The sequence below is a fragment of the Perognathus longimembris genome, chromosome 1 (genome assembly GCF_023159225.1).
Source record: "Perognathus longimembris pacificus isolate PPM17 chromosome 1, ASM2315922v1, whole genome shotgun sequence".
Classification (NCBI taxonomy): domain Eukaryota; kingdom Metazoa; phylum Chordata; class Mammalia; order Rodentia; family Heteromyidae; genus Perognathus; species Perognathus longimembris.
The window spans coordinates 44978595-45006273 of NC_063161.1; the positions used below are offsets into that span (position 1 = coordinate 44978595).

Genomic DNA, 27679 nt, shown 5'->3' on the forward strand with positions numbered 1-27679 from the left:
TAGATAGATAGATAAATGGAGCTGGGAATGTCGTAGAGAGCTTGCCTAGCATACATGAAGCCCTGGGTTCGATTCCTCAGCACCACATAAACAGAAAAGGCCTCAAGTGGTGCTATAGCTCAAGTGGTAGAGTGCTAGCCTTGAGCAAAAAGAAGCCAGGGACAGTGCTCAGATCCTGAGTTCAAGCCCCAAGACTGGCAAAAAAAAAATGTTGAATGAACCATACCTATACAGTAAATCAATCTTCTTCTTTCTTTCTTTCTTTCTTTCTTTCTTTCTTTCTTTCTTTCTTTCTTCTTCTTTTTCTTTCTTTCTCTTTCTTTCTTTTTCTATTTTATATTTATGCAGTACCAAGGAATCCAACCCAGGGCCTCATGAATGCTAGGCAAGCACACTACCATTAAGCCACATTCCCTGCCTAAAACCATTCTTTTAAATACTAAAAATATCCAGAAATTGAACTGGAAAGGAAGTCCATGAAGAAGGGGGAAAGTGTGCAAAGAACTTGAGAGACTTAGAGCTGCTATGTTTACTCTGAAAGGATCTAGGATGGGATTGTCAGGTTACATAGGCTTCAACAAGGGACCAAAAGAATGGCAATAGTGTCCCCTAGTGGCAGTTGAAATAAAGGCATCAATGCCAGAAAGCACTGGTAAGAAATAGCTTTTTCACATTGGTTGGGGACTGCAGACTGGATTGCAGTCACTCCTTAGTTGAGTTAATGAACTTTCCCAACAACCTTTTGTAGACATGGCATGGAATTCTGGAGTTAGAGAAACTGTGAAATAAAGCTATCTGATTCTCCATTTAATGATTCTCACTTGCTTAGTTACCTTGGTCAAATATACTTCAATTCTCTGCTATTTCTCCATCTGGAAAGTAGGAATAATATTAGTACTTACTACGTAGAATTTTTTTTGCCAGTGCTGGGGCTTGGACTCAGGGCCTGAGCACTGTCCCTGGCTTCTTTTTGCTCAAGGCTAGCACTCTAGGCCATATCCCCAGCCCCTACATAGAGTTCTAATGAGGAATAAATTCCTAAAACAATACTTGGTAGCTGGGCAAAAGCTGCTATCATTTTACTTTTCCTGATAAGAAAATATATGTTAAGTAAATCATCCATTGTTTTAGTCCATTCAAGAAGCTATAACAATATGCCACAGATGAGGTAGCTTATAAACAGTAAGTTTCTTTTGACAGTTATATGGGTAAGAAGTGCAAGGTCAAGGTGCCAGTAGATTCAGTGCGAGGTAAGAGACTGCTTTTTGTACATGGTGCTTTTTTTCTGCCAGTACAGAGGCTAGAATTCAGAGCCTCACATTTCACACAGATTTCGCTAGAGTTGTACCACTTGAGCCACACCTCCAGTCTAGCATATTGCTAGTTAATTAGAAAGGTGAGTGAGTCTCGAGGACTTTTCTGCCTAGATTAGCTTTGACCCTCAATGATGCCAGTTCTCAGCTTTTTGAGTAGCTAGGATTACAGCTGTGAGCCACCAGCAAGCAGCTTTCACTTGCTCTCCATTACTCACTTTTATCATGAACTTGAGCAGTCATGCCTCTAAGCAATCTACTCCCATTACCTTTGGTGTAAGTAACACCTCTGATGTAGAGGTCATAATTATAATCGTTGTCTAAGTTATTTTTAGGAATGTAGAAGTAGTTCAAGTTAGGTGCTAGTGGCTCATGCCTGCCATCCCTAACTATTTAAGAGGCTGAAATCTTAGGGTTGTTATTCAAAGCCAGCCCAGGCAGAAAAGTCTGTGAGACTCACTTGTTCAATTAATCGCACACACACACACACACACACACGAGTTCAAGTTGGTCACTGGTGGCTCATACCTATAATCTGTAGTACTTTACTACAGAGGCTGAGACATGGAGGATCGTAATGTGAAAGCCAGCCTAGGCAGAAAAAGCCATAAGACCTTGTTTCTAATTAAAAGGCTGATAGAGCATCAGCCATGAGCAAGAAATAAGAGTGACTATGAGGCCCTGCGTTCAAACCCTAATACCAACCAAAGAGAAGGAGGAGAAGAAGGAAAAGGAGAAGGAGAAGGAGAAGGAGTAATGGCTCACACGTGTAATGCTAGTTATTCAGAAGGCTGAGATCTGAGGATCGCTGTTCAAAGCCAGCCCTGGCAGGAATGTCCATGAGACTTTTCTCACCAATTAGCCACTGGAAAACTGGAAGTGGTGAGGCTTAAAGTAGTGGAGCACTAACCTTGAGCAAAAGAGCTCAGGGACAGTACCCAGGCCTTTAGTTTGTTCAAGCTCCATGACCAACAATAACAACAAAAAGTAGGGGCTGGGGGCTGGGAATATGGCCTAGTGGCAAGAGGCCCTGGGTTCGATTCCTCAGCACCACATTTACAGAAAATGGCCAGAAGGGGCGCTGTGGCTCAAGTGGCAGAATGCTAGCCTTGGGCAAAAAAGAAGCCAGGGACAGTGCTCAGGCCCTGAGTTCACGGCCTAGGACTGGCCAAAAAAAAAAAAAAAAAAAAAAAAGTAGGGGCTGGGGATATGGCCTAGTGGCAAGAGTGCTTGCCTTATATACATGAGGCCCTGGGTTCGATTCCCCAGCACCACATATACAGAAAACGGCCAGAAGGAGCGCTGTGGCTCAAGTGGCAGAGTGCTAGCCTTGAGCAAAAAGAAGCCAGGGACAGTGTTCAGGCCCTGAGTCCAAGGCCCAGGACTGACCAAAAAATAAATAAATAGTAAAAAAAAAATAACAACAAAAAGTAAATAAGGAAATAAATAAATAAATATACTGTTAAAGCCACTGATGTTTCACTTGGGCCTTCTCAATTGTCTGATGGTGACCATTTGACATTAGAGAGCTAAGGCCACCATATTTTTGAACATGACTTCTAGACTTTTGTGCATATATAGACCTTTGATTATTTCATCTTTCTCAGCTTTAATCCTCTCCCCATGCTTCATACCATCCCGTTCCCCTTATCCTATACATACCCTAAACCTTAGCCTTGAGAAGATCCCCATCTTATCACATTTGGCCACCTGTTGAATAAACTTGCTTTTGCAAAACTCCTTTCTTCAGTGATAGGCATATGTGAAGCTGGCAACACAAGACTCATTTGCTAACAGGAACTGAATAAATATAACTTCCTTTGCTTTCTCTCCTTATGTCTAAGCTCCTTAATGTGTTGATTCAAAGGCCTGGAATTTAAATATAGAACTTCTATAAAGCCCAAACAAGTCAGTTTCTAAAGGCAGTAACAAGAAAGCTGAGGAGTCTCCATTATAAAGCCCCAGGACACTGGTGGCTCATATCTGTAACCCTAGCTACTCAGGATGATGAGATCTGAGTATCATGGTTTAAAGCTAGTCCAGGGGGGAGGGGAAGGGGGGAATGAGAAAGGAGGTAACAAACAGTACAAGAAATAAATCCAAGGCCCAGCATATGAAACTGTAACCTCGCCCGAGTTGCAGCTCGCTTAAATAAAGTCTTGCCTTGATATTGCAAAAAAAAAAAAAAGAAAAAAAGAAACTGTAACCTCTCTGTATATCACTTTGACAATAAGAAAAAATAATAATAATAATAAAAATAAAGCCAGTCCAGGCAGGAAAGCCCATGAGACTCTTATCTCCATTAACCAGGAAAAAAAAAAGCTTGAGCTGTGGCTTAAGTGGTAGAAGGCTAGCCTTGAGAAAAGCTGAGAGACAGGATTCAGGCCCTGAGTTCAAGCCCTATTGCCAACATACACACACAGTCTCAAGAATAGGCTAGGGACGGGTCTGGGAATATGGCCTAGTGGTAAAGTGCTTGCCTCGTATACATGAAGCCCTGGGTTCTATTCCTCAGCACCACATATATAGAAAAAAGCCAGAAGTGGCGCTGTGGCTCAAGTGGTAGCCTTGAAGGACAGTGCTCAGGCCCTGAGTCCATGCCCCAGGACTGGCAACAAAAACCAAACAAAACAAGAATAGGCTAAGGATACAGTTCAGAGGTACAGTACCTGATATGCATAAGGGCCTAAACTGAATACACAAAAACAAAAACAACAAAAATCCCAGGGACTGAATATGCCTATAATCTCAGCACTCAGGAGACTGAAAGAAAAGACCTATATAACAAAATCCTTCTAAAAATAAAAACAAAAACAAAGAAGTTGCAAAGGGTGCAGATTTAGAATTAGAAAAGAAGTAATGCACGTCACCCTCCATACTATACCCTTCCCAGCAATGTAATTCACCCTACCCAAACAGGAAATTGGAAAACTATGTTTTCTTAAGGATGCCAGATGACTAAGGCCTATTTGACCAGTTGCTACAATAAATATTTCCAGAATCAAGCCAGTAGTAGTTTAGTATTTACTAGAGACTCTAGTCTGTCTGTCTGTCTCTCTTTCTCTCTCTCTCTGCCCCCCCCCACCCCATTTGTGTATGGCTGGGGATGTCCCAGTACTGGGGTTGAACTCAGGGCCTCTACCACTTGCTTAGCTTTTCTGCTCAAGTCTGGTTCTCTACTTGAGCCACCTCTCCACTTCTCAGATTTTTTTTTTTTTTTTGGCCAGTCTTGGGCCTTGGACTCAGGGCCTGAGCACTGTCCCTGGCTTCCTTTTACTCAAGGCTAGCACTCTGCCACTTGAGCCACAGTGCCACTTCTGGCCGTTTTCTGTATATGTGGTGCTGGGGAATCGAACCCAGGGCCTCATGTATACGAAGCAAGCTCTCTTGCCACTAGGCCATATCCCCAGCCCCCTCAGATTTTTGCTGGTTAATTGAGTCAAGAGTCTCACAGAGTTTTCTTCCCAGGCAGCCTAATCTAGTCTCTTCGTGTTGTTCTACTATTACTGTAAAAATAAAATTCACCAAAATGATAACTTTCAAGTGACACAAGTCTGATGTGACTATCATATTACCCATCCCAGTCCATAATTACAATAAGATAAACCCTTTTTAAAGTTTATTATCTGGGGCTGGAAATGTGGCTTAGTGGTAGAGTGCTTGCCTAGCATGTATGAAGACCTGGGTTTGATTCCTCAGTGCCACATAAACAGAAAAATCCAGAAATGGCTCTATGACTCAAGTGGTAGGGTGCTAGCCTTGAACACAGAGAGGCTCAAAGACAGAGTGGGCCATGTGTTCAAGTCCCAGGACTGGCAAAAATAAAGTTATTCATTCATATTAATTATAGAGTATAAAATTTCATTGTTACAGCAATAAGTTAATTTAGTTTGTTTTCTTGTGGGTCATGGGGCTTGAACTCTGGGTCTGGGCACTGCCTCTGAGTTTTTTTGTTCAAGGCTAGCACTCTACCACTTGAGCCACAGTGCTATTTCATGTTTCCTGGTGGTTAACTAGAGATAAGAGTCTCATGGAGGGGCTGGGGATATGGCCTAGTGGCAAGAGTGCTTGCCTCGTATACATGAGGCCCTGGGTTCGATTCCCCAGCACCACATATACAGAAAATGGCCAGAAGTGGCGCTGTGGCTCAAGTGGCAGAGTGCTAGCTAGCCTTGAGCAAGAAGAAGCCAGGGACAGTGCTCAGGCCCTGAGTCCAAGCCCCAGGACTGGTAAAAAAAAAAAAGTCTCATGGACTTTCCTGCCCAGGCTGGCTTTGAACCAAGATCCTCAGATCTCAACCTCCTGAGTAGCTAGGATTAGAAGCATGAGCCCCCAGCACCCGGCATGAGTTAATTTTTTACACAGCAAAACTGGCAGTTCTGCACATCAATGGTATACAGGCTTCCTTCATGTTTGTAAAGTGCTCTATGATTTCATAGCCTTCTTCTAATTCATATTTTAGTATTCCTGGGTATTCTGTTTGAGAGACTAAATATACAAACACATGATGGCCAAACCATATATAAAAATAGAATTTGAAATGCAGTGGAATTGAGAACCCAGAAATAAATCCAGACATTTACAGCCAACTGATTTTTTTTAAGTTGCCAAGAACATACTCTGAAGAAAAGATAATCTCTTCAGTGAGTGGTGCTGGGGAAACTAGGTGAATAAACTAGACTCATATCTTTTATTAAATGCAAAAACCAACTCAAGATAAATTCTGATACCTCATACCTGTAATTCTAGCTACTCAGGAGGCTGAAATTGGAGCATCTCAGTTCAAATCAAGCCTGGGCAGAAAATTCCATAGGACTCTTAGCTCCAGTTAACCAGCAAAAAAGCTGGAAGTGAAACTGTGGCTCAAGTGGTACTGATCCAGCCTTGAGAAAAAAAAGCCAAGTGAGGTCAAGGCACTGCTTCCCTGCCCCCAAATCAACTCAAAATGAGTCAAAGACTTAACTGCAAGACTTAACAACTAAAAAACTACTAGAAGAAAATCTAAAGAAAACCCTTCAGGATATTGATACAAAGATTTTTAAAATTCATTTTTTGGATGACCTCAAAAGCACAAATATAGGGGCTGGGAATATGGCCTAGTGGCAAGAGTGCTTCCTTTGGATACACGAAGCCCTAGGTTCGATTCCTAAGCACCACATATATAGAAAATGGCCAGAAGTGGTACTACCCTTGGGCAAAAAGAAAACAGACCGTGCTGTTCAGGCCCAGGACTGTTCACTCCAGTTCAAGCCCCAGGACTGGCAATAAATAAATAAGTAAATAAGTAAATAAATAACATCCCTAAGTCTTGCATAGGACACCTGTTTCACTTTACCTTAGTAGCGTACGTCAATATGCTACAGATCAGCCCATCCCAGAGAAGACATTCGTCCAGGAATATACAGGTTTCCAGCACCCAAGAGGGCAGGTGGGTGGAGACCTCCACCTCCTGGAGGCGGAAAGAACTACCATTCCCGGCGCTCCTTGCAGCCGGCGCGCTACAGCCTCAGTGCGCAGTGCGCCTGCGCAGTGGCGATCTTGTGTGGCGGTATTCCCGCCAATTCTTGGGTTACTCGTTTGGGTCCAGATCAGTTGACTATGGAGTCGTTTGATCCTGCCGAGCTGCCGGAGCTACTCAAACTTTATTACCGGAGGCTCTTTCCCTACGCCCAATACTATCGCTGGCTCAACTATGGCGGAGGTAATGGAGGCTGCGCCTGGGGAAGGGAGTGGGGTCGGGAGTGTGGGGCCGGTGTCTTCCAATGACTGTATGGAGCGTCCCCGGGGCGCCAGTCTTTTTTGTCTTGTCTCCGCCCCATCCCATCACCTTTGAGGTGCGGCAGGGCCGAGAGTCACCTAACGACCCGCCTGTGGACAGCCATGAGGGGCCACTTGGCACCCGGATGCTTCCGCCGAGGTGGATCTGCACCGGGTCCCCAGGAGCCTCCTGAAAGGAGTTTTTCTTCTTTCCCACAGCAATCTCTTAACCCAGGCGAGGCAGATGGCATTGCATATTAAAAGTGTTTCATCCCTCTTTCCTTTTTCTCCCCAGCCAAAGTGGAATGGGAAACCCCTTTCAACTCAGGGACTGGGACCTGGCTCTTTTCTCAAGTAGAACGGTGTTGGGCATAAGGGATCGTTAAAAGTGTTTTCCTACTGGCAAGTGGTATAATGCCTTAAACCGAAGCAAGTATCAAATAACTTTTAAATGTCCACTTCTTTTCCAGTGGTAAAGAATTACTTTCAACACCGTGAATTTTCATTCACACTGAAAGATGATATTTACATCCGTTACCAGTCCTTCAGTAACCAGAATGAACTGGAGAAGGAGATGCAGAAAATGAATCCGTACAAGATTGATATAGGCGCTGTATATTCCCACAGAGTAAGATTTTTTTTAATGGATTTTGTTGTTTTATTAGCCAAGAATGGGTTTTAAAGCTTTAGTTTTAGTTGAAGATCCACACTTTTAACATTTCTCAAGTGAATCACTGTCTTTTTTTGTTGTTTTTCAACACTACATTCCTGACTAGAAGTAACTGGGAAGTTAGTTAGTGGTTAGTTGTATTCTCAACAGGACAAAATATTGAATATCTTGATAAAAGGACAAATAAAAAAGTCAACATGGCTTGAGAAGGAAATAAAAGAGAACTGCTTTATCTCCCAGCATTTACAATTATTCTTGGTTTCTGTCTTTTGCACTTCCACACTGGTTTCATTAGGAAATCCCTTTGACACTACATATATATGTATTCAGGGCTTGAATTTGGGGCATAGGCACTGTTGCTTAGCTTTTTCACTCAGGCAAGCACTCTACCACTAAGCCACATTCCCAGCCACTGTTTAGCATAATTTTTGTTACCTGTTTTCTCTGGTCTCTTAAAGTCATCTATCTATACATGGTATATATCCCAATACTGAGGAGATGGAGGCAAGAGGGTCATGAGTTCAAGGCCAGCCTGAGCTACATACTGATTTTTGCCTCAGCTACATAGAGAGATTATGTAGTTCCCCAAAAAAGAAGAAGAGCGTAAATTCAAAACTCAAATGTTGGGCTTGGGCTGGGAATGTGGCCTAATGGTAGAGTGCTTGCCTAGCATACATGAAACCCTGGGTTCGATTCCTCAGCACCACATAAACAGAAAAGGCCAGAAGTGGCACTGTGGCTCAAGTGGTAGAGTGCTAGCCTTGAGTAATAAGCCAAGGACAGTGCTCAAGCCCTGAGTTCCAGCCCCAGGATTGGTTTTTTTAAAAAAATAGTTGGGCCTTTTGGACTGATCATCTAATATTCCCAATCTCTCTTTTTGCTTTATTTCCTGGCACATTTTCTAAGGTTTTCATTTCTACTATATTTTAATTTCCAAGAGCTTTTAGAGTTTGTGGTTTTGTTTTTGCTAATACTAGGGCTTAAACTCAGAGACTCAGTTTTTTCCTTTCTTGGCTTTTTTTTTTAATCTTTGAAGCAAATGTTTATTATAGTTGTTACAGTGTGACACATGTAATCACATTTTATTCTGTAATTCAATTTTGTTGACAAGGTGATGTACAGAGAGGGTACAGTTACATAATAAGGTAATACATTTCTTATCATATTTGTTATACCTTCCCTCATTTTTCTTTCCCTCCCTTCGTTCAGATGTTTTCTTAGTTATTTTTGCCCACAACTGGTGTTCTACTACTTGATCCACACCTCCAATTCTGGCTTTTCAGTATTCATTTGTAAATAAGAGTCTCAAAGATTTCTTTGCAAAGGCTGGTTCTGAACCTTGATTCTCACATCTCAGCCTATTTGAGCAATAAGGATTATAGGCATGAGCCACCAGAGCCATTTCCAAGAGATGTTTTGGTTTGGGGTTTTGTTTTTGTTTTGTTTTTTGCCATCTTGGGCCTTGAGGCTAGCATTTACCACTTAAGCCACAGCACCATTTCTGGATTTTTCTGAGTAGTTTATTAGAGATAAAAGTCTTAGGGCCTAGTGGTAGAGTGCTTGCCTCACCTACATGAAGTTCTGGGTTCAGTTCCCCAGCACCACATATATAGAAAAGGCCAGAAATGGCACTGTGTCTCAAGTGACAGAGTGCTAGCCTTGAGCTTAAAAAGAAGCCAGGGACAGTGCTCAGGCCCTGAGTTCAAGCCCCAGGACTGGCAAAAAAAAAAAGTCTTATGGACTTTCATGCCCAGGATGGCTTTGAACCAAGATCCTCAGGTCATAGCCTACTGAGTAGCTAGGATTACAGGAGTGAGCCACCAGTGCCCTGCTTTTTTGCCAAGTCTGTTTTCTTTGAGTAGCACTTTTTGTTTTTGTTTTCCCTTTCTCTTTCCTCTTGGAGGCTTTCCTCATATTTTGATATTTTGCTTGTTTCTATTTAAGAATGGATTACTAAAAAGCTTAGAAAGATTGGCACAAAGTCTATTTTTTTATTTAGTGTGTACTGGTACTGGGCTTGAACTCAGAACCTGAGTGTTATCCCCTAGTTTTCTTACTAAAGGCTAGCTCTCTACCACTTGAGCCTCAGTTCCACTTCTAAATTTTACAGGTTATTTGAAGATGAGAGTCTCATGGACTTTCCTGCCTAGGCTGGTTTCACACTGCAGTCCTCAGATCTCAGCTTCCTGAGGAGCTAGGATTATAGGCACAAGCCACTGGTACCTGGCTTCAAAGTCTATTTTAAAAGCAATATCTCTGTGCCAGATACTGTTTTAGTTATAAATTAGTGACCAAAGCAAAGATTTCTGTGCTAGTGGAATTTTCATTATATCAAGATCTAGAGAAAGTGACTTCATACTCCCTAGTAACATGGCCAAACCAAATAAGTCTTGAGCTATGTATACAGAGTTTCCTATCAGAAACCTAAAATAGCTTTGTTTTTTCCCATCAACCAACAAATATTTCCAGTAGATATACATTTGTCAAATCTAATTCTGGATTTGTGGGATCGAGTAATGAACTCATTCATTGACATGGACCTGGAAGTAGGGTTTTTTTGTTTTGTTTTGTTTGTTTTTGCCAGTCCTGGGCCTTGGACTCAGGGCCTGACTGTCCCTGGCTTCTTTATGTTCAAGGGTAGCACTCTACCACTTGAGCCACAGCACCACTTCTGGCCATTTTCTGTATATGCAGTGCTGGGGAGTTGAACCCAGGGCTTCATGTATTTGAGGCAAGCACTCTTGCCACTAGGCCATATCCGAGCCCTAGACCTGAAATTAGTTTCTTCATTTCTCTTTGGCCACTTTTTCCATGTGCATAGAAAATAAGACAGTAGAGACCAGGTCTGCAAAACAAAAAACTTCCTGTCAAATGGTATTTCCCACAGGTTTGGGTCAGCGACCTTACATTATGTAACTAAAACCAAGCAACTACTCAACATATAAAGGTCAAAAATAGACCTCTCAGTGGATCACAATAGCTCAAAAGCTATGTATGTATGATCAAGAAGACAAGGATAAGCAAACTCTATTGTTGACATTATATTTAAAGTCCTAGGTGAATTTCCTTTGGCGTATGCCACGTGGCTACTGTATATGGTTTTGGTACACTGTGTATTGTATATATGTCTACCTGATCTAGGGAAGGGAAAGAAAAACAGGGTGTAAGGTATCACAGGAAATGTACACACTGCCCTATTATGTAACTGTACCCTTTTTGCACACCACCTTGTCAAAAAATTTAATAAATAAATAATTTTTTTAAAAAAGAAATAGAGGAGAGAGAAAAGAGACAGAGGAAGAGGGGGAAAATAAAGAAAATAAGCAAACATAGCATAACATCTGTCACAGAGACAGAACATTATTTTGTATTTGTAGCCTAATCAACACAATACAGTGAAGCTGGGAGCCTTCCAGGCTCAGGAAAAAGAACTGGTGTTTGACATTGACATGACAGACTATGATGATGTGAGAAGATGCTGTAGGTAAGTACCACATACTGTACTGCTAGGGTGGGTGACATCCCCAACAGTGAGTAATGGTAACTCTGCTCAGTTCTGCAGACATATGTTCTAAGTGTTGGACCCTCATGACTATGGCCATACGCATCATCGACCGAGCCTTGAAGGGCAAGTATTAGCAGTCTTGGAGTGGGGTCAAATGGAAGAATCTGTTTTCCTCTGAATATTAGTACCTGTGTTGTTGTTGTTATTATTACTGTTGTTGTTATGTATGTGTGTGCGGCTAGTAAAGCTTGAAATGAGAGCCTCAGTGGTCTCCCTTAGCTTTTTTGCTCAAAGCTGGTATTCTTCCATGTGAGCCACAGCTCTATTTCCACTTTTTTTTTTTTTTGCCAGTCCTGGGCCTTGAACTCAGGGCCTGAGCACTGCCCCTGGCTTCTTCTTCTTCTTTTTTTTTTTTTTTTTTTTTTTTGCTCAAGGCTAGCAAGAGCTCTACTGCAGGAGCCCATAGTGCACTTCTGGCTTTTTCTATATATGTGGTGCTGAGGAATCAAACCCAGGGCTTCATGTATATAAGGCAAGCACTCTACCACTCAGCCATATTCCCAGGCCCTACTTCCAGCTTTTTGATGGTTAATTGGAGATACAAAGCTCATGTTGCATTTCTACCCAGGGCTGGCTTTGAACCATGATCCTCAGATCTTAGCTTCCTGAGTAGCTAGGTTTCCAGGCATAAGCCATTCGCTCCCAATAAATCCCTATATTTTTTGCTTCATTTTATTTTTTGCCAGTCCTGGGGCTTGGACTCAGGGCCTGGGCATGTCCCTGGCTTCCTTTTTGCTCAAAGCTTGTATTCTACCACGTGAGCCACAGTGCCACTTCTGGCTTTTTCTGTTTATGTGGTGCTGAGGAATCGAACCCAGGGCTTCATGCATGCAAGGCAAGCACTCTACCACTAAGCCATATTCCCAGCCCCTCTCTGTATTTTATAATCAAATCTCATAAATTCCTATTTCCGTGTAATATAAAGAGAAAATAAAGAAACAAAGTTGTAATGGAAACTTTAATATGACTGTTGAACAAATCTGTGTGCTTTTTCCAATTCAGTCTTTTTTTGAGAAACAGGTATTGTTCTCGATGAGGAAAATATAAAAGCTAGCTGTTCTTACCTCAAATAAGTTACACAGTCTAAGAAGACATCTAAGAATGTCAGAACAGCAGGTGTACAAAGATCAAGTTTAAAAAGAAAAAAACTCATCTGAGCCAGGCATTGGTAGCTCAGGCATGTAATCTGAGGTACTCAGGAGGCTGAGATCTGAGGATCTTGGTTCAGAGACAGTCTAGGCAGGAAAATCCATGAGATTCTTATTTCCATTTAACTAGCAAAAAGCCAGAAGTGGAGCTGTGGTTCAAGTAGTAGAGCACCAGCCTTAAATAACAAAGCTAAGGGATAGCATGTAGGCCCTGGGTACCACCACAAAAGAAACAACAAGAAACTCAGCAGGACATGGTGGCAACACACTTGTAATCCTAGCACTCACAAGCAGGAGGATCTAGAGTTTGAGGCCAGCATAGACTACCTTGTGAAACACTGTTTTCACATTTTTGTTTTTAATTTTTTTTTATTTTTATTTATTTATTTATTTATTTATTTTTTGGCCAGTCCTGGGGCTTGGACTCAGGGCCTGAGCACTGTCCCTGGCTAGCACTCTGTCACTTGAGCCACAGCGCCACTTCTGGCCATTTTCTGTATATGTGGTGCTGGGGAATCGAACCCAGGGCCTCATGTATATGAGGCAAGCACTCTTGCCACTAGGCCATATCCCCAGCCCTTGTTTTTAATTTTTTAAGGCTTTCTAGAAGTTAGTAATGGTTGTGCTGATATCTCTTACATAGAGAGTTATTGTATATCAGGCACTATTCTAAATACTATGAATATTATCACAATTGTCAGGAGTTCTTAAAGATAAATAGCAATTGGTCAGGGATAGAGTTCTGGTTGTATAAGTGTACATGTGGAAAATAGGTAAAATGTGAAGGTAACAGTAAGCAAGAACTATAAGTGTATAGATTTGTCCTAAAACCTGTTATTTCTCCCCTCCTCAGAGGACTTTGGATTTAAGCATCGTCTTTGGGTATACTCTGGAAGGAGAGGTGTTCATTGTTGGGTGTGTGATGAATCCGTTAGGAAATTTTCCTCTGCAGTACGTTCTGGGATAGTTGAGTATTTGAGTGTGGTAAAGGTAAGGTCTTATTATCATTTACATTTCTTTGTTTACTAGATGTTAACAAGCCTGTATGTTTAGTAACAGAAAATTAAATTGTCCTGATGCATTTTCATTGTAGAGTTGATGGTCTTACCAATGATCATTTAAAATCATAGAAGCCAAATATTTTAAAGAGTATTTTAGCTGAGCACTATGCCTGTAATAATAGCTACTCAGGAGGCTGAGATCTGAGGATCACAGTTCAAAAAGCCAGCCCAGGCAGGAAAGTTTATAAAACTCTTATCTTCAACTACCTACCAAAAAGCCAGAAATGGAACTGTGGCTCAGGTGGCAGAGCACTGGCATTGAGAGGAAAAGCTAAAGGACAGAACCCAGGCTCAGTACTGGCGCAAAAAACTTTTTTTTTTCATATTTTACTCTTATGTATCCTTTGTGACAAAAGTAAGATTAGTTTACTTTTCTAGTTCGATTATGTCAAGTAAAGTTAATCCAGAAAGCTACAGGTATTGAGATGATGTAAAATAGCATCTATATCACTGACAGAATTTAGACACTTTTTGAATTTATATAATTTTAAATAAAGTAATAGGACACATTAACGATTTCATTTAATTATTTTACTTATATAATGTTCATAAAGTTCTTTTTTGATGGTTTATTTTTCAGGGAGGACAAGATGTTAAAAAGAAAGTTCATCTAAGTGAAAAAGTTCACCCTTTTGTCAGGTCTGTTGGAAAAGACTCAGACACAGTTTAAGTTATACCTGATCTGCTTGCACGTACTTTTAGAATTTCTTTCTAGCTGGGCATCTCATGCTTGTAATCCTAGCTATTCAGGAGGCTGAGATCTGAGGATCACAGTTCAAAGCCAGTCCCAGGAAGGAAAAGTCTGTGAGACTATCATCTCCAATTAACCACCAGAAAATCGGAAATGGTGCTGTGGCTCAAGTGGTAGAGCACTAGCTTTGAGCTGAAGAGCTCAGAGACACCACCCAGTCCGAGTTCAAGCCCCACTAACAACAACGACAAAAAATCTTTCTATCAGTTTTGTGTTTTTGTTTTTTTTTTGCCAGTCCTGGGGCTTGGACTCAGGGCCTGAGCACTGTCCCTGGCTTCTTTTTGCTCAAGGTTTCTATCAGTTTTTAACAGCTAGGTAGCATTTTATAATAATAGCTACAGGTAATTAAATGCTTATTTTATGTTGCAGTATTCTTGATCTATAGTCATCCGCATTGGTCTTTACTACTTTGTGAGAGATATGACAGTATTTCCATTTACAAATGAAGAAAGTGAGCTTTAGAAAGGTTATATAATTTCCTTGGCTTCACACAAGTAATTGTGAACATATAATGTAATTTTTATCCTGGAATGCCCAGTTCCAAAGCTTATGATTTTTACATTGAATTACATAGAATGGTGGAAATAGTATTCATTACATTGGGAAGAAGAATCCCTATTCTTTCACTTCCTTATTTGCATGATATAGAGAACAATATCTGCTAAACCTATCACAGAGTTGTAGGAAAGATGAAACAATAGGTGTGAAATACACTTGCAGGCTGCAAGCTTAATTTTTTGAGTTCTGTTTGTATTTTGTTCTTGGTTTGTTGAAACAGTGTATGTAGCGTGAGTTGGCCTGGAACTTTATGGGTAGCCCTTTCTGGTTAGCTGCTTTCAAACTGTCATTCCCTTGGCCTCCCAAATGCCTGGCTTACTTGAAGAGATTTTTTTTTTTTTTTTTGCCAGTCCTGGGCCTTGGACTCAGGGCCTGAGCACTGTCCCTGGCTTCCTTTTGCTCAAGGCTAGCACTCTGCCACTTGAGCCACAGCGCCACTTCTGGCCGTTTTCCATATATGTGGTACTGGGGAATTGAACCCAGGGCTTCATATATACGAGGCAGGCTCTCTTGCCACTAGGCCATATTCCCAGCCCACTTGAAGAGATTTTAAAGCTCATTTTTCAGAGTAGAAACTGTAGAACTATATCCCACATTGTAATACTGATATGTTATCCTGGGCTGGTTGCTTTCTACCCTTGTTGCTTTTGTATGATGCTACTAGCCTTTTAGGTTGTAAAGTTTACATTCGGGCTGGGAATATGGCCTAGTAGCAAGAGTGCTTGCCTTGTATACACGAAGCCCAGGGTTCGACTCCCCAGCACCACATACATAAAAAATGGCCAGAAGTGGCAGAGTGCTAGCCTTGAGCAAAAAGAAGCCAGGGACAGTGCTCAGCCCCAAGTCCAAGGCCCAGGACTGGCAAAAAAAAAAAAAAGCAAAAAAATGAAAAAGTAAACATCTTTTGAATACCTGTTCTGTGCCAGGTACTGTGCTGATTGTCCTCTGGTAATATTTTAAATTCCATAAACTAGGAGAGGGGGGCTGGGGATATGGCCTAGTAGCAAGAGTGCTCACCTCGTATACATGAAGCCCTGGGTTCAATTCCCCAGTACCACATATACAGAAAATGGCCAGAAGTGGCGCTGTGGCTCAAGTGGCAGAGGGCTAGCCTTGAGTAAAAGGAAGCCAGGGACAGTGCTCAGCCCCTGAGTCCAAGGCCCAGGACTGGCAAAAAATAAATAAATAAATAAAATAAACTAGGACATGGGTATTATTTTTACTTTACCTAGTTCTAGAAATTCAGGAAAAACAAGCAATAATCTCCCACCCAGTGGCATTAGTATCGATGTAATACAGGTTGCTAATAGTATTGGCATCTTTTTTATTGTTCTTCCTACAGAAAATCTATAAACATAATTAAAAAATACTTTGAAGAATATGCCTTGGTTGATCAAAATATTCTTGAAAACAAAGAAAGCTGGGATAAAGTTCTAGCCCTTGTTCCTGAGAATATCCTTTCCTGAGACCATTGCTGTTAACTAGTTATATCAGTAGTATTTTAAGTATATTTGCTTGCATATTACATGTATGTAAATTTAATCTTCTTGCACAAAAATCTCCTGTTTTTACATTTTTATATTTCTTGTCTAAACTCTAATGAAAAATGGGGTCATTTTGTACGTTTCCTCATTTTGAAAGCTGGTCCTAGGAGTTGAGGCATGATTGAGGTGGTAGAGCACCAGCTAATGAGCAAAAGCATCAGATAACAAGTTTGAGTCCCAGTCTCAAAGAAAGTTTGTCCGAGAATTAATGGCAAAAGAATGGTGAGCTAGTGGCTTATACCTGTAATCTTAGCTACTCAGAAGGTTGAGATCTTAAGGATCCAGTTTCAAAGCTAGCCCAGGCACAAAAGCCATCAAAAGTTCATCTCCAATTAACCAACAAAAACCTGGGTTGGGGCTGGGAAAATGGCCTAGCAGTAGAGTACTTGCCTCGCATACATGAAGCCCTGGGTTCAATTCCTCAGCACCACATAAACAGAAAAGGCCAGAAGTGGCAGAGTGCTAGCCTTGAGCAAAATGAAGCCAGGGACAGTGCTCAGGCCCCAGGACTGGCAAAAAAAAAAAAAAAAAAAAAAAAAAAAAACTTGGGTTGGAGGCATGGCTTCAATGGTAGAGTGCCAGCCATGAGTGAAAAAGCCCTAAGGAGTGTGAGGCGCTAAATCCAAGACCTGGGACGAAATAACTAAATAAACGTGAATCATTCAGTTTAAATACTTGGAGACAAGGGAAAGCTTTTACTTGATACTTTCTAATTACCTTAGCATTCTTTAATGTCACTACTATGTTTTTACACGGGAATATTTTAAGGATTTTAGTATTTAACATTATGTTTCAGAATACTGTGTTTGATTTCTCAGCACCACATAAACAGAAAAAGGCAGAAGTAGGGCTGTGGCTCAAGTGGTAGAGTGCTAGCCTTGAGCAGAAAGAAGCCAGGGACAGTACTTAGGCCCTGAGCTCAAGCCCCAGGACTGGCAGATAGATAGAAGATAGATAATATAGTTACATTCTATATATGTATATGGTTTAGATGTCCTTGTAATACATATTAAAAACAGTTGTTCTTTGATAAACCTGAATGAGAGTGTGTTCCTTAACAACAAGTCACCAATTCATGATGAACTTCAAAGAGAGTTCCAGAGGTCTCACAGTTCAATTCAGCGCTGGGATCAGTTAAAGAAAATAGTCAGTACATCTCAGATATATTCTATTGAAACCTATTTGTAAATATAATTATGTAGTTCTTTAATTAGGCTCTGATATTTTGCTTGGTCAGTTAAAAATGATATAAGATTTTTTTTTAACTGTCTTTAAAGAAATATTCAAAAGTTACTATTGATCCTCATGCTGGCTTTGTATCTGCTTTTAGAGTAGCAAATGTGGATCCTTGCTGGAGTGGGAGATTATGCTGCAATATTGTTTTCCACGGCTGGATATCAATGTTAGCAAAGGAATCAATCATTTACTGAAGAGTCCTTTTAGTGTTCATCCTAAAACAGGTACATTGTAAAAATAAAACCTATTGTTTTCCCAAGCATGTCATTAGCTGTAAATGCCTTTGTTTGTGATGTTAAAGGTGGAAGAATTGGGCTGGGAATGTGGCTTAGTGGAAGAGTGCTTGCCTAGCATGCATGAAGCCCTCTGGGTTTGATTCCTCAGTACCACATAAACAGAAAGAGCTGGAAGTAGGGCTGTGGCTCAAGTGGTAGAGTTCTAGCCTTGAATACAAAGAGGCTCAGGGACAGAGCTCAAGCCCTGAGTTCAAACCCCAGGACCAACTAACCAAATAAATAAAATAAAGGTGGAAGAATTGCTGTGAGCTCATACCTAAATTATTATTTTTATTTTTTTGCTAGTCCTAGGGCTTGGACTCAGGGCCTGAGCACTGCCCCTGACTTCTTTTTGTTCAAGGCTATCACTCTACCTCTTGAGCTGTGGTGCCACTTTCTGGCTTTTTTTATGTGGTGCTGAGGAATCAAACCCAGGGCTTCATGCATGCTAGGCAAGCACTCTACCGTTAAGCCACATTCCTAGCCCATCTTTTTACTCTTGAAACAACAATTTCTAGGTCCCTTATTTTATATGTTACCTGGTATTCTTTACTGTTGTCATGTCATTTTTGAAATAAGGCTTTTTCCCCACCTGTTCTAAGAAGTGAACCAAGGGCCTCACACATGCAAGTACACTTATCACTGAGTTCCATCCTTAGCCCCTAGATACGATGACTTTTATGTAGCATCCAAGATGTACTATAAAAAGATGATGGGCTGGGGATATAGCCTAGTGGCAAGAGTGCCTGCCTCAGATACACGAGGCCCTAGGTTCGATTCCCCAGCACCACATATACAGAAAACAGCCAGAAGCAGCGCTGTGGCTCAAGTGGCAGAGTGCTAGCCTTGAGCAGGAAGAAGCCAGGGACAGTGCTCAGGCCCTGAGTCCAAGGCCCAGGACTGGCAAAAAAAAGTAAGATGATGTTATCAAGGGTAGTGCTTCACTTAACAACAAGGATACCTTCTGAGAAAGATGTCATTAGTTCATTTTGCCATTGAGCCAAACATTACAGTATTTCTATACACAGACAACGATGATATTACTAGGTAATAAAAGCTTTCTTTTTTAATTTTGTTGTTGTTGTTGTTTTTTGCCAGTCCTTGAGCTTGTATTCAGGGCCTGTGTACTCACTGTTCCTGAGTTTTTGTGCTTTAGGCAAGTGCTTTACCACTTGAGCCACAGCTCCACTTCCAACTTTTTTGGTAGTTTATTGGAAATAAGTTTCACAGACTTTCTTCCCAGTGCTGGCTTCAAACTGTTATCCCCAGATCTCAGCCTCCTGAGAGGGTAGGATTATCAGCTTGTGCCACTGGTGCCTGCCTTCTCCCCCTATCATAATTTGTAAAATTTCAACCAAAAATAACTCATAAAAGACAAACTATATGGATTTATGTTCTATAACCATCAATTTATAACTTCTGGTTCTTACAGGTCGCATTTCTGTGCCTATTGATTTACAGAAAGTAGATCAGTTTGATCCATTTACTGTTCCAACTATAAGGTATGTTCTAGATCATTGATCACTCCTTATTAGTGAATATTATTTTGAATTTAAAGGTTATATTAGGTACCTTCCTAGAGAGCTAGCTATACTGGAATAATATATTTGGTTAGTTGATGATGCCCTACATAGAATGGTACAAGTTGTCAGTTGTTTTGCAAGAAAGAGATTTTAATAAGTCTGGGAATATTTGGGGTGTAACTCAGAATAAGGCCCTGGGCTCAATGTTCAGCACCCAAAATAATAATAATAATAATATGAGGAGGAGAAATGCTATCTTAAACATAGTTGGGGCTGGGAATGTGACTTAATGGTAGAGTGCTTGCCTAGCATGCATGAAGCCCTGGGTTAGATTCTACATCACCACTTAAACAGAAAAGGTCAAAAATGGTGCTGTGGCTCAGAGGTAGAGTGCTAGCCTTGAGCGGGAAGAAGCCAGGGACAGTGCTCAGGCCCTGAGTCCAAGCCCCAGGAGTGGCAAAAAAATAAATAAATAAAATTAAAAAACAAAACATAGCAGAAGTTTCAGGCTGAGGATATAGCTCAGTGGTATATAATTTGCCTACCATAGACAAGGATCTAGGTTCAATCCCTAGCACAGCACCAAAAAAAAAAAAAAAAATCTTTACTACAGAATTGCATAGTCTTTAATAATACCCTTGAAAAAACTCCTAGGGTCATTTTTTTAGCTAGGATTGGTGGTTCAAGCCTATAATGCCAACAGGAAGGACCACATTCCTAGCCTAGCACATCAAGAATTTGAAAGGCCTTAGTGGTAGAGTGCTTGCCTAGCATGCATGAAGTCCTGGGTTCAATTCCTCAGTACCATATAAACAAAAGGCTGGAAGTGGCACTGTGACTCAAGTGGTAGAGTGTTAGCCTTGAACAAAAAAAGAAGCTCAGGTACAGTGCCCAGGCTCTGCGTTCAAGCCCCAAGACTGGGAAAAGAAAAAAAAAAATTGAAAGGCCATTCTGGTAAGACCCTGTTTAAAAAGAAAGAGCTCAGGGGCTGGGGATATGGCCTAGTGGCAAGAGTGCTCGCCTCCTATACATGAAGCCCTGGGTTCAATTCCCCAGCACCACATATACAGAAAATGGCCAGAAGGGGCGCTGTGGCTCAAGTGGCAGAGTGCTAGCCTTGAGCAAAAAGAAGCCAGGGACAGTGCTCGGGCCCTGAGTCCAAGCCCCAGGACTGGCCAAAAAAGAAAAAAAGAAAGAGCTCAGCCACCCAGTAGCTCATACCTATAGTCTTAGCTACTTAGGATTGAAATCCTGGTTATTAAAATCTGAAGATTGAGGTTCAAAGCCATCCTGGGCAAACAAATTCAAGAGACTCTTACATCCAGTTAACCAGCAAAGAGCTGAAACTGGAGGCATGGCTCAAGTGGTAGATAGAGAAACAGCTGAGGGAAGCTAGATGTTGGAGGTTCACACCAGTAATCCCTAGCCACTCAGGAGGCTGAGATCTGCGGATCAAAGTTGAAAGCCAGCTAAGGCAGGAAAGTAGATGATACTCTTAGGCTGGGGGTGGAACCCATGGCCTTGCATATGCTAAGCAAGTACACTATCCCTGGGCTACAGCCTAATCACATAATTTTTTCCACAGAAAAACATATGGAATTCATATGTAGCTTGCACCACCTTTAAAATTCTCTTCTTCTACCCCTTGTAGCTCTATCTGCCATGAGTTGGATGTCATTTTCACTAATGAAAAGGAAAAGGGGGAAGGTGAAGCTGAGTCTGATACCAAACATAGAATCAGAAGTAAGTAAACATTTTATGTATTGAAACTTAACTTCTTTTTTGAGCCACTACTGGGACTTGAATCCAGGGCCTGGACACTGCCCCTTAGCTTTTTCACTCAATGCTGGTAGGTACTCTTATTACTTGAACCACTTCCAGCTTTTTGGTAGTTAATTGGAGGTAAGAATCTCATGGACTTTCCTGCTCAGGCTTGCTTTGAATCAAGATCCTCAGATCTAAGTTTCCTGGGTAGATAGGAAGGATTACAGGTGAGACACTGGCACTGTTTCAAGCTTTTCATGTAAATATCCATCTGCATTCCAGTAATCAATTCTCCTTAGAGTCAGAACAGAATGGTGAATGAATGTTGTGGAATCTGCTCTGTAATATGTAATGCTATAACAGTGTTCTGTTCATCAGTGGCCTAAGTGATCATACCAAATCAAATGTTTCAACATATATTTATTGGGCAACTTCTAAACACTGGAATCTGTACTGAAATATTAAATTGTCCATTGACATTTATAATTATTTAAATCTCACTTTTTTGTGTGAGTGCTGGTCCTGGGGCTTGAACTCAGGGCTTGAACACTGTCTCAGCTTTTTTTGCTCATGGCTAGTGCTCTACCACTTGTACCACAGTTCCATTTCAGCTTTTTGGTGATTAATTGGAGATAAGAATCCCACCGGGCTGGGAATATGACCTAGTGGCAAGAGTGCTTGTCTCCTACACATGAAGCTCTCGGTTTGATTCCCCAGCACCACATATATGGAAAACGGCCAGAAGGGACGCTGTGGCTCAGGTGGCAGAGTGCTAGCCTTGAACTGGAAGAAGCCAGGGACAGTGCTCAGGCCCTGAGTCCAAGGCCCAGGACTGCCCCCGCCCCCCCCAAAAAAAAAGAATCCCACAGACTTTCCTGTCTGGGCTAGCTTTGAACCTCGGGTCTCAGCCTCCTGAGTAGCTAGGATTACCACTTAATCTTACTCTCAAATTCAGCAACTTCAACACCTACTATGTATTCAGTATTTTGGTTCTTTTGTTTTTGACCCAAATGGGTTTGTGGTGTATATATACACACATACACTATTATTGATTGAATTGTGTGTTCAAGTTTTTAAGAAGCTGGAAAATGTCTAAATCTTCTGTTAATGGGAGTCAAATTTTCTAACACTCAAATGATACTCTCTGGCAATAGAATACAATGGTACTTTCTGTGAGAATGAAAATGTTACTGCTCAACATGATAGTCATTAGACACTAATAAGACAGCCACTAGATTGGCTTGTCTAAGCTCTCATCCACCTGGAGTCACATTGCCTTACCAGTTCTTTGAATACCTATCATTATCCATCTACCTGTTTGGCCTTTAATTGTATTGTTTTCCTTAAATACATATAGGTCTTTTTTCTTGTTTTCAATTCTTGTTTGTGTGTATGCAGGTGTATTGGGGTCTGATTCATGGCATTGGTGCTGTCCTTAGGTTTTTTGCACTAGGTTGGAACTCTACCACTTCCACTTTGGCTTTTAGGTATTTTTGGTTTTTGCTTTTGGGTTTTTTCTCAAAGCTAATGCTGTACCACTTGTGCCACAGTTCCACTTCTAACTTTTGGCTACTTAATTGTAGATGAGCATCTATGGACTTTCCTGCCCAGGCTAGCTTTGAACTGCAAACCTCAGAGCTCAGCCTCCTGAGTAGCTAAGATGATAGGTATGAGCCACTAAAAGCCACTGGCTTCCAATTAACTTCTTAAGATAAAACATTATGACTTACACTTTTTTAAAATTCAGTATAGGGGCTGGGGATATGGCCTAGTGGCAAGAGTGCTTGCTTCGTATACATGAGGCCCCAGGTTCAATTCCCCAGCACCACATATACAGAAAATGGCCAGAAGTGGCGCTGTGGCTCAAGAGGCAGAGTGCTAGCCTTGAGCAAAAAGAAGCCAGGGACAGTGCTCAGACCCTGAGTCTAAGCCCCAGGACTGGCAACAAAAAAAATAAATAAAATTCAATATAGGACTTAACATATACTCAGTGAGTAACTAAATAATTATATATAGTTAATCATATATTTATAGAATATTTAATTCTTTACACACTTATAAATATTTAAATTACTTGTACAGTTATTTAAATGAAATTAAAATTAAGTTATTTAAATAATAGTTTAGTATATATTTTGAATAGTGGAAGATGCTCTCTAGACATTCACCTAAGGAGATGACTGAGTATTGAGTTGGAGGTTCGGCCTGTGCTCTGAGACAGGGCTACAGAACAAGATGGCTTTCCTGTTTGTGCTGCAGTGTGAGCTGCAGTCAGCTGCCACAGCAGCCTCCACCACACATACAAAATTTTCTGGACAAAAGGTGTGAGAGTTGATCCAATAGTAGGGAAAAACAAATTGGAAAAGCTTACAAAGTTTATTATATGAAAATTCATGGTACTGATTAGAGTACAATTTAGAGCAAAATAATAATATATTATAATTACCTTGGCTCAGATATTCTTAATAATCTTGTCAAGATTTTTTTCTAGTCCCAAACTAGTCAGATAATATTTACTAAATCTTTTTTTTTTTTTTTTTGCCAGTCCTGGGGCTTGAACTCAGGGCTTGGGTGCTGTCCCTGGGCTGCTTTTGCTCAAGGCTAGTGCTCTACCACTTGAGCCACAGTGCCACTTCTGCTTTTTCTGAGTAGTTTATTGGAGAAGAGTTTTACAGACAATCCTCAGATCTCAGCTTCCTGAGTAGCTAGGATTACAGGCATGAGCTACCAGCACCCAGCTAATATTTACTGTCTTTTGAAGAAGGTAGGAGATATTTTTGTTTGTTTTTGTGGTGCTGGAGATCAAGTCTAGAGCCTTCAACCCTTGTGCTCTACCAATAAGCTACACCCTAGCCCTAGAAAATTCTTTTTTTTTTTTTTCAAGTAAAAAGATGGATTTATTGGGGAAGTAAAAAGTGGACTGACCGGCCAGGGTCACAGCCCAGACTTAGGAGCTGGGACTGCACACTCTTAGAAAATTCTTAAGAAAACTTTAAATTATATTTTCATGTTACTTTTGGTGCTAACATGCTAATGACAGTTTACCTCCTTCATAATTCAGATTATAAGAAGACCAGTCTAGCACCTTATGTCAAAATATTCGAACAATTTCTTGAAAACCTGGATAAATCTCGGAAAGGAGAACTTCTCAAGAAGAGTGGTAAGACGTGCTCTCCCCCTTTCCCTAGCTGGATTTTTTTTTTTAATTATAAAGATGATGTACAGGGAGATTACAGTTATATAAGTCAGGTAAAAGTATATTTAGGGCTGGGAATGCAGCTTAGTGGTAGAGTGCATGGATGAAGCTCTGGGTTCAATTCCTTAATACCACATACACAGAAAAAGCCAGAAGTGGTGCTGTGGCTCAAGTGATAGAGTGCTAGCTTTGAGGAAAAGCTCAGGGACATTGCCCAAGTTCTGAGTTCAAGCCCCAAGACTAACCAAAAAAAAAAAAAGTATATTTAGCTGGATCTTAATCTGAGCTATGAAAAGCAGCCAGCAAATGAGCAAGGTTTGAGCTCTACTCTTTGTCCTCCCCCCAAAAGTACTAATTTATTTTTATTCTTAATGTTTTTTAAATTAAGTCTCCTTTACTCCATGTAACACCTATTTATTGAGTGTGATCTGTATGTCACGTACTACGACAAAAAAATATAAATTATTCAAAAACACATTTTATACCTTGTTTTCTTGTCCTTAGGAAGTATTAACTTGGAGCTGGAATATGGCCTAGTGGCAAGAGTGCTTGCCTGGCATACATGAAGCCCTAGGTTCGATTCCTCAGCACCACATATATAGAATAAGGCCAGAAGTGGCACTGCGGCTCAAGTTGGCATAGTGCCAGCCTTGAGCAAAAAGAAACCAGGAACAGTGCTTAGGCCCTGAGTTCAAGCCCCAGAACTAGCAAAAAAAAAGGAAGTACTAACTTGGTATAAACAAAGGAAGCACAAAATGCTTGGAAAGAGAGTTATCTGATTGTATCTGACATTTCTCATGAAAGGCAGTATTGATATTTGAACTCCTTTCAGAGAACTTCTATAAGAATTCAAATCCCTGGAGGTGTGGTAGCCCAAGCAGATAACCTAGGAGGCCTAGTCAGGAGGATAGAGGTCAGCCTTACATAATCCATTCTAGACCAACCTAAGGTATACAAGACCTATCCTAAAAATAAACATATAAATAACTGAATCCCTAATTGCCAATTGAGGTCTAGAGTAAGACAAGTAGAAATTTTACAAGGGTACAGCATTGGAAAATAGCATTGCTCATTCTTTTCTTTTTTCTCCTCACCATGGTAGGGATGAACCTAGGCCTTGCACATTCTAACTAAGCAATTCTTCTACTACTAAGCTACAAATCCAGCCGGCTCAGGATTTATTCTTCTTTTTTTTTTTTTTTTTTTTTTTTTGGCCAGTCCTGGGCTTTGGACTCAGGGCCTGAGCACTGTCCCTGGCTTCCTTTTTGCTCAAGGCTAGCACTCTGCCACTTGAGCCACAGCGCCACTTCTGGCTGTTTTCTGTATATGTGGTGCTGGGGAATCGAACCCAGGGCCTCATGTATACGAGGCAAGCTCTCTCGCCACTAGACCATATCCCCAGCCCCTCAGGATTTATTCTTGAAGCACAGCAAGAGCAAAGGCAGAGACCAGGAAAGCATCACTTTCCTCTAGAGGTCATCAAGCTAGTACAACCAACCTGGTCAGAAGCAGCAGACCAAGGAATAGACTTTGCTCAGGCTTATTGCAATAGGAACAGGGAAATTTGTTAGATTTTTGAGGAAGAGAGTGGCATGATTTGTACTTCCTACAAAAGGTAAATCTGAGGAATTAATGAGATAGAAGAGAGCCCTGAGCAGCCAGTTGGGCCATTGCCTTTAGGACAGTAGCATTAGAAATCTCAAAAAGGTACCAATACTGGAAGTATCATTGAAGCTTAATTATTATTTAAAAGTAGAGAGGTAAAAGATTGAAGGGGACAGTTTCAAGGAATATCAAGTGTCAAATGCAGTAGAAGATCCTAGAGGATATATAATCAGGAAAAGGTTCACGGAAGTAGCAGTGTCATTGAAGTTTTCCAACTTGGAGAGACTTCACAATGTGGAGCCAAAAGGGGAAAAACCAAGGAGAGCATTATTCAAAAAATTGGATTTCCTGGAATGTGGCAGTATTAGAGAAATACAAACTCCCTTCCCACTTCATTTTTTAGCTCAATGTGGTGCCTAAGATGTTTTACTCATAACAGACACTCAGATATGTGCTTATCAAATACAGTGATGACTCTGAACTTGAAAAGCCTAATTGAAGCTGCCTGCATTAAGTCCTTTGTGTTCTCATTCTATAGTAGCCCACCTGTAGTGTGGGCTTCAGAACCAGTGAAAGTAAGTTTCTTGTTGTTGCCTTTTTTTTTTTTTAATACTAATACTAGGCTTGAACTCATGACAGGGCCTAGTGTTGTTTAGCTTTTTTTCCTCCCAGGCTGGTATTCTACCATTTGAGCCACACTTCCACTTCTATCTTTTTGATAGTTAATTGGAGATGGTTCCAGGTTTGTCTGACCAGGCTGGATTTGAACTTTGATCTTCAGATCTCAGTCTTCTGAGTAGCTAGTATTATAGGCCTAAGCCAGAGATTCCCTACAGGAAAGCGAATCTTTATATGTGATGTGAATTTCATGGTTGCCTTATGCCAAGCAGAATGTGGAAAAAAATAAAATGCTCTTTCCCTTTATTGCTGTGTGTGACAAAACCCCCCCTTTTTTTTTTAGACTTACAAAGAGATTTCTGAAAACAACTCCCCTCAGACAAATGTGGATATCTTCTACCTTCAACCAAGGATCAGATATTTCGAGAGCTATTTAATGTGGCAGAGCTGTCTATGGTTCTAAAGACTCAAAATAGAATTCTCCTTTCTTGAGAAATAATTTGTGTTCAAAAGACTTTTTTAAGACTACCAGAAAGGGCTGGGGATATGGCCTAGTGGCAAGAGTGCCTGCCTCGTATACATGAGGCCCTGGGTTCGATTCCCCAGCACCACATATACAGAAAATGGCCAGAAGTGGCGCTGTGGCTTAAGTGGCAGAGTGCTAGCTTTGAGCAAAAAGAAGCCAGGGACAGTGCTCAGGCCCTGAGTTCAAGCCCCAGGACTGGCCAAAAAAAAAAAAAAAAAGACTACCAGAAAGTTGGGCTGGGAACATGGCCTAGTGGCAAGAGTGCTTGCCTGGTATACATGAAGCCCTGGGTTCCATTCCTCAGCACCACATATATAGAAAAGGCCAGAGGTGGCGCTGTGGCTCAAGTATCAGAGTGCTAGCCTTGTGCAAAAAGAAGCCAGGGACAGTGTTCAGGCCCTGAGTTCAAGCCCCAGAACTGGCAAAAAAAAAAAAAAAAGACTACCAGAGGGTGACAAGATTCTGAAAAGAGTAAAAATAAAGCAAGGAATAAGTAAGTTGCATATGATTATGTAAAATTAATATTATACAAAGATAATTCTCAAAGGCTTGAATACTCAGTTCTACCA

The 27679-nt window shown here is 41.0% G+C and overlaps 1 protein-coding gene across 2 annotated transcripts; it reads left to right on the forward strand.

Moving 5' to 3' along the window:
* Positions 1-6835: 6835 nt before the first annotated feature.
* Prim1 (DNA primase subunit 1) lies at positions 6836-27083 on the forward strand. 2 transcript variants are annotated; one of them, XM_048361353.1, is made up of 13 exons: positions 6836-7014; positions 7541-7698; positions 11118-11224; positions 11295-11368; positions 13307-13443; positions 14095-14153; positions 16166-16275; positions 17437-17528; positions 17698-17827; positions 19311-19380; positions 21053-21144; positions 24227-24325; positions 26928-27083. In XM_048361353.1, exons 1-13 carry the CDS (start codon positions 6912-6914, stop codon positions 26945-26947), a joined length of 1251 nt encoding a protein of 416 aa, XP_048217310.1. In that variant the 5' UTR covers positions 6836-6911; the 3' UTR covers positions 26948-27083. The 2 variants fall into 2 exon arrangements, with proteins under 2 accessions (XP_048217310.1, XP_048217315.1); XM_048361358.1 differs by lacking the exons at positions 14095-14153; positions 16166-16275; positions 17437-17528.
* Positions 27084-27679: the final 596 nt, after the last annotated feature.